The 6,516-nt window shown below is 44.4% G+C and overlaps 1 protein-coding gene across 1 annotated transcript in view; it reads left to right on the top strand.

The window, feature by feature from the left end:
- The first annotated feature begins 198 nt into the window (after positions 1–198).
- The window catches only part of COMMD1 (copper metabolism domain containing 1), a 57,919-nt gene continuing 51,601 nt past the window's right edge, over positions 199–6,516 (top strand). Inside the window, exon 1 of the mRNA XM_057384270.1 lies at positions 199–412. Coding sequence (XP_057240253.1) covers positions 218–412 — 195 coding nt within the window. The 5' untranslated portion in view covers positions 199–217. The remainder of the gene's footprint in view (positions 413–6,516) is intronic.

Below are 6,516 nucleotides of genomic sequence, written 5' to 3'. Positions count from 1 at the left end.
CCTGTGGAAGGCTCCGGTGCGGTGTTCGGTGGGCACAGCCCGTTCATCGGGAATGCGATCCCGCTCGTCCCTGTGGAAGGCTCCGGTGCGGTGTTGGGTGGGCACAGCCCGTTCACCGGGAATGCGATCCCGCTCGTCCCCGCGGGAAGGCACCGCGCGCGTTGCGGCGGGGGCTGTCCCGGCGCGGCCGCCGTAGCCGGGACTCGCCCTGCCCGCCATGGCGGCCCCCGAGCCGCCGCCGCCGCCGCCTGAGGGCTCCAGGCCGCTGAGCGCGCTGCTGAGCGGCATCGCCCAGGCCGCCTTCCACGGCAATGCCGACATCACCGAGGAGCTGCTGCACGGCCAGCTCTACCCCGAGGCGCCGCCGGAGGAGTTCCGCGCTCTGCGCGCCAAGATGGGCGGCCTCCTGCAGGTACCGGCGCCGCGGGGGGAAGGGGCCGCGGTCTGAGGGGAGCRGCTCCATCGGCCTCTCTCCCGCCGGGTGTGCGGCATCCCCTGCTCCGCGGGGCTCTGGGTGCAGCCGCAGACGGGATTGCTGCTGGTGCGGGGCGCCGAGCACAGCCCTGCCCTGCCCTGTGCCCTGCCCTGCCCGATCCGCGATGATAATCCGGCTCCATCCCCTCGGTGCGGGGAACGGCCGAGACAGGACCCGAGGGAATGGCCTGGAACTGTGTCAGGGGAGGGTTAGGCTGGGTATCAGGAAAAGGTTCTTCCCCCAGAGGGTGCTGGGCACTGAACAGGCTCCCAGGGCGGTGGTCACAGCACCAACCTTGACAGAGCTTAAGGAAAGTTTGGACAATGCTCTTGGGCACAGAGTGTGACCCTTGGGGTGTCCTTTGCAGGGCCAGGAGCTGGGCTCGATGGTTCTGATGTGTCCCTTCCAACTCAGCTCCTTCAGTGGTTCCGTTCCTCGGGCTCTCTGTAGTTCTACTCTCGCTCCTCAGTAGTAGGAGCAGGGGGAAAGGCGGTACATTTGGAGTCTGTGCTCATGGAGATAAGTACCTGTCATTTTCTGAGAAGAACTGCACTTTTCCTGTAAAAAACTGCGTTTTGGGCAAGCACCACCAAATATGAAACATGCCATTTTATACAATCAACAAATTTTGCTTTATTTATAAGAGAGAAGATATTTTCTCCCGTAATACATCTGCTTGGTCTCTGTTTATAGTGAAGAGCGKAGTGTAGCTCCCAGGAGCTCCATGTGGCTCAGGCTGTATGCTGCCTGTTAAATTAAAAGTCCAGGTGTTAAATCCTTGGATGGTCGCTGCCACCTAGTGGGTAACTCCGCGGCTTTGAGCAGGTTTATAAACGTGGTCGGTAGTTTTAAATATAATTGAGAGATTTGGAATTTGATGAGGGTGATCTCACTCACTTTCTGCTTTTATGAAGATGCCATTGTTAATTTGATTATCATATTAATATGGTTCCCTGAAAAGGCTGCAGTGAAAGCTGAATCGTAAAGATTGATTCTTGCAGGGCTCTTTGGTTTTGTCTGTGGGCTTTTTTCTTTCCCTCCTCTCAAATACAACTCTCATTCAAGCACGGTTGAGGTGTCACATTCTAAATGTGATGTTAATTCAGGCCCCAGAAGRCACAGTTGGTTAAAATTTTGTGGATCCATTGTTGTAAAATAGGCACAGAGCTTAGGAGGAGGAGGATGATATATTAGGGAGAGGGTGTGAGACTCTGTGTGTGCTGCTTTAGGAGACAAAACTGGCAGCAATTGTGGTCTTTGAGGTCACTGACACCTTCCAATGTAAATTAGCATCTCACTGTTATCAGAGTGTGTCTCATGTTCTCCATGGCCACCACTCTTCTCATCTCCTAATGGGAGAAATTCCTGTGAAATAACTCAAGTTCATGTAGTTCAGCTTTCCAGTTGAAGTTTTGGGCTGAGCAATGCACAAACTGCTTTGTACAGATGCAGCTTTGGCTGCTTTGGATTTTGGGGGACTTATTTCTAGTGGGTAACTTAAAGGAAGTGACACCTSAGTCCTGTGGATACTTTTAGGATCTCTTTCTAGAGTATCCTAAAAGAACCCCTTGGCCTTCTGGTTGCTCTGAGGGCCCTCTTTCTTTCACTCCTGCCAGTGTGGGGGAGAAAGGTTGATACTGTTGAGTTCTGCTTTGGAGGTAGGGAGGCTTAAACTTATTTTCGTTTTTTAGTATCTCCCTGACTTGAAACCAGGGGGGAGTTGTGTCACATTGTATTTGCTGATAACAGCAAACTTCAAAAGTGTTCTCTGTGCTTACAACATCTTCACCTTTGGACACACCTCGTGGGTGCTGGTGTCTCCTCAGCGCCTGAAAAAGCAAAACTTGCTGCAAGTTCTGCTTTTTCCTTCTTTGTCCATTGCCATATGAATTCCTGAGCTTATTTATTCCAGTTTTGATGCTTAAGTCATTGTGAAAAATCTTCATGATTGAGATTATAAAAGCTGGAGGAGGGAGGTATCTTTGTTACCTTTGTGGTTTTTTTGTTCTCCTCCTCTGGGTGGTGGAGCAAGGGGAGCAAACAGCAGGATAACAGCAGAAAGTCTAGAAGCAGAGAGATTCATTACCCTTGTGACTTAATTGCTGCAGTAGTTCCTGCCTTAAACATGGATCTGTAGCATAAATCAGCCTCTTGCTCTTGCTGGAACTGAGCATAAATAAGGTGAAGGACTTTGCAGTACCTTTCTGCATTCCACCTGTGCAAAGCAAGGCCCCTGGGAAAAGCTTGGAGATGAGTAAATGCCACAAAAGGGTATCATATTTACTGCAGCAATGAAAAAYGTAAATGTTTTCATCCCTGGATTGCAGAGAGAGTAGTTTTGGGTTTATGTTTACAAAAGATGTCATTATGATCTGCTTCTCACAGCTGTTTCCTTTGCTGCCCATCAATCTGCTGAATATGCATGGATTATCTGACCTCTTTCTAAAATGCTAAACTTATTTTGTAGTGAAATCAAATTTCTTTGTTAAATTTACTTTTTTTTAAAAAAATTAATTTCTTGTGGAATATCCTGGAAGGTAGAACAAACCCCTTGGAAGGCTGGCCCTGGAGAACCATAAAATTTTAGTTTGTTAATTGTTTTTTGCCCTCTGCCTTTATCCCTCCCAGCCTCCTGCTCCCTAAGGCTTCAAAACATTRAGAAAATGGGGAGATCAGCTTTTGCAAAATCTCACCCCCAGCTTTTTTTGGGTTTTTCAAAGGTTATTTCATCCTGATTAAAACACTAAATTTGTCTCCTTACGTAAGTTTAATTTGTTAGTATTAATCCACTGGTAATAGTTCATTTCCCTGTGGAGTAATGCCGCTGTTTTCCTTTTGGTGGCAGTAAGCCATTGCATTTATCGAACGGGATCCTTTGCTGATGGGTTTGAATTGTCCTGGTCCACTCTTCTGCTTTGCAACAAACTTTACATAGGCTAAAAAATAATAAAAACTTCACCATGAGGAGTAGAAATATTTTATTTATAAGTTGTTTTGGTTTGTTTGTTTGTTTTTTTATTTTTTTGGTGGGTTTTTTTCCCACGAATTCTGAAGAAGTTACTGTCTGTAATAAACATAAAAAATGATAAAATATTAATCAGACTATAAAAATAATATTTGGGAAACAAGAACTTGATATGCAGCATTTAAGGTGTGTTGTCCTTAAAGATTGTCACCTTCCTGCTAGGACTGGAGCTCTTTCCCAATGAAGTTGTGAACTCAAGAGGGGTTCCCAAGGCATTTTTACCCCTGTTTGAGAATGAAGAGACTTTGATCTTCGTTGCAGGAAAAGTCAGAGCAAAAAAACAGTTGTGAACAGTTAACATTCACTCAGCTATGGAGGATGAAGGCCTTTGCATCTTCTTCAGCAGGATTTCTGCTAACAGAAACATTTCTGCTGACAATTTCTGCCACCATTTCTGCTAACTGGTGGAAGATAAATATCTTCTTACATTTTCTAATAAGGGAAAAGAGCTGCCTTTCTTCCCTCTCCTCGGWTACCTTGTGATTCCTCAAATATGTGGGTTGAGTCATGAACTCTGGAGCACTTTGCAGTTGTTCAAGCTTCTGGAAGGYTGAGAGGGAGAGCAGCTTCGGTCTGAAGGCTGAGGTAAAATAATTTTGGAAGAGCTAATTGGAGAAACATCTTGCTTTCTGCCATTCAGAGTTGCAATTGTGTCTGCATCCACTGAGGAGAAAACTTAATAATGAAGCTCATTCTTCTTAATTCAGTAAAAGGATACAAGTACTGTGTYCATATGAGCTGCTTTCTACCCAAATACATGTCTTGTGTCAGCTCAGTTGTCAGCACCCCGGTGTCTGGTGTTGCAGYATATWTTTTCTCTTAYAAACTCTAATCCCACARTTATTGCTTGYTTTTTTCCTTTTTTCYCCCCATTTTCAGCATTGTCAATTAGGAGGGTAGAAAATGTAATGTTTACTTGAACTAGCACTGTCTTGCAGTGATGAAAATGTGCATGRGCCCTATCCCAAAGCATTCTTAGTGCTTTTAATATAAATTTGTGTAGCTTTTGGGTTTGTGTACGTGTGGTCACCTCACCAGCTGGCAGGTAACATAAAGTGGAGGGGGAAAATCCTTGAAAACAATGAAGTGGAGAGGAGGGTTGGGTGCAGAACTGTGACAGGCTTGGAGAACATTGCTAGGAGTGATAAGATCAGTGCTCCACTGCCTGGAGCAGCAATTTGTTGCTTAGGTATGTCAGCTAGAAAGAACAATGTACCCACGTCACTATGGGGTTTTTCTAATGACTTTTTTGCGATTTCTCAAGTTGCAAAAGTTGGGGTTTGTGTTGTTAAAGCCTCTCACATTTGCAGTGGTTTCTTTTCCCTGGCGTTGTGATTACTTGAGGAGATGTGTAGGAGGTGGTGTTATTGCTGCGATTTGGGGATGGTGGGTGTTTGCAGCACATGCAGATCTCCACGAATTGGACCATTGTTTTAAACAACAGSGTGTGAACAAGGAGTCTGTACATGACAAACCTCAACTACAACTGCAAATCCTCAAGGCAAACAGAAACAGAAGGGCTTCCACCATTAGGACATCATTCATTTAATGAGTAATATTTTCTATAACTCAGACATGAGAAAGGCTCATTTCATTTGGGATTGTGAAGTTCAAATTACAGCTGCTCTGCTGTAACTGTGCCACCTCAGTGRAAACGGCTTACCTGAAGTTTAATGGTTTACCTGACCTTTTGTGGTGCTTTTTGTTGTTGTTRTTGTAATGTTAGCTAGGGAAAAGTGGTAGATTAAAAAAAACGTCATCAGATCTGCGTCAGTGATCTGTAATAGGTGTGGTAGACTGTTGCCCAAACGAGAAGCAAATCTCTCTCTCTCTCTCTCTCCTTCTCTCTCTCTCTCTCTCCTAATTACAGTGTTGATTATATCTCTACAAGCAGAGATCTGGTTGCTTTGTCCCGGTTGTGGAGGTTGGTGCTACTTATCTGTGTCTAGAGCAGGCAGGTCAGTACTGGCTCTTCTCGTGTATAATGTCTCTGCATTACATCTTATTTTTAAAATGCCCTGCTGCATTTTAAATCTGCTAATTGCCAGTTACTGGACTTCCAGAACAGCGTGCTGCTGAGAAAGTTGGATTCCCTCATGGTGGCACCTGTTGATTCCCCCTCTCCCATCCACGGTTTGTTCATTTGTAGGACTTCTGCAAGTAAGTATCATTGTCATCATTAATGACACCTTTTCTCAAAAAAAAAACAAACCCCAATAACCACAAAATTTTTGTGATTAGAAAAGTTCCACCTACACATGTTTGTGATTAGCAAATTCTGTACGTGTAGGGGTGTGTGTGCACACAAACACAGAGAGGGAAGGGTATTGATTATGCTGAAATTCATTAGGCCAACCTGATCCCCAGGGTGTTTTTCTTGACCTTAACAAGAGTCTACTCTGATTGAARAACAGGGTGTCAGATCTTGCCTTTGAAGATCATTATTCCAAATTAAATGCTTCTACTACACTTAATTAGTATTCATCAAACACATGCTGTATGGAATATATTTGAAAAGGGAGAAAGACTCCCTTAGGCTTCACATGTAGTTTCATGCCTTTATTTCARTAACACTAAGGCTTCATTCCCTATTCCCCAAAGTGAGTGGGAGATGCTGAAAAGGGTAATGAAGTTCAGTGCCATCATCTCAGCACTGATGATTTTCTGGACTATTATGAATTGTCTTTCCTCTTTTAAAGAGAACTTGAGCTGTCTTCTCTTCAATTTGATGCATAAAGAAAGACTGAAAGGAAAGGCTGCATGCTGAAATTTTATTTTTTATTATATAAAACTCTAAAAATGGTATCTCTTACAGCTGGTGTGAAGGAAGGTTAGTTCTTGCTTGCTCCAGGAGCCAAATGATGTTGGCAATGAAGTGAAAATATTAATTTCAACCCTACTGGTCTCATGTGAGGCTGCCACACAGCTGAGCAGATAAKAGACTTCTTTCTTTCTTTCTTCAACTACACAGATGTTTTTTCATTGCAAGTAAAGATGAATGTTCTTAGGAAAACAG

The sequence above is a fragment of the Malurus melanocephalus genome, unplaced genomic scaffold, assembly GCF_030028575.1.
Source record: "Malurus melanocephalus ecotype Western Australia unplaced genomic scaffold, MMel_1.1 scaffold_695, whole genome shotgun sequence".
Taxonomy (NCBI): Eukaryota; Metazoa; Chordata; class Aves; order Passeriformes; family Maluridae; genus Malurus; species Malurus melanocephalus.
Note: the sequence above shows the minus strand (reverse complement) of the source record. Positions and strands in the feature narration are given on the sequence as shown.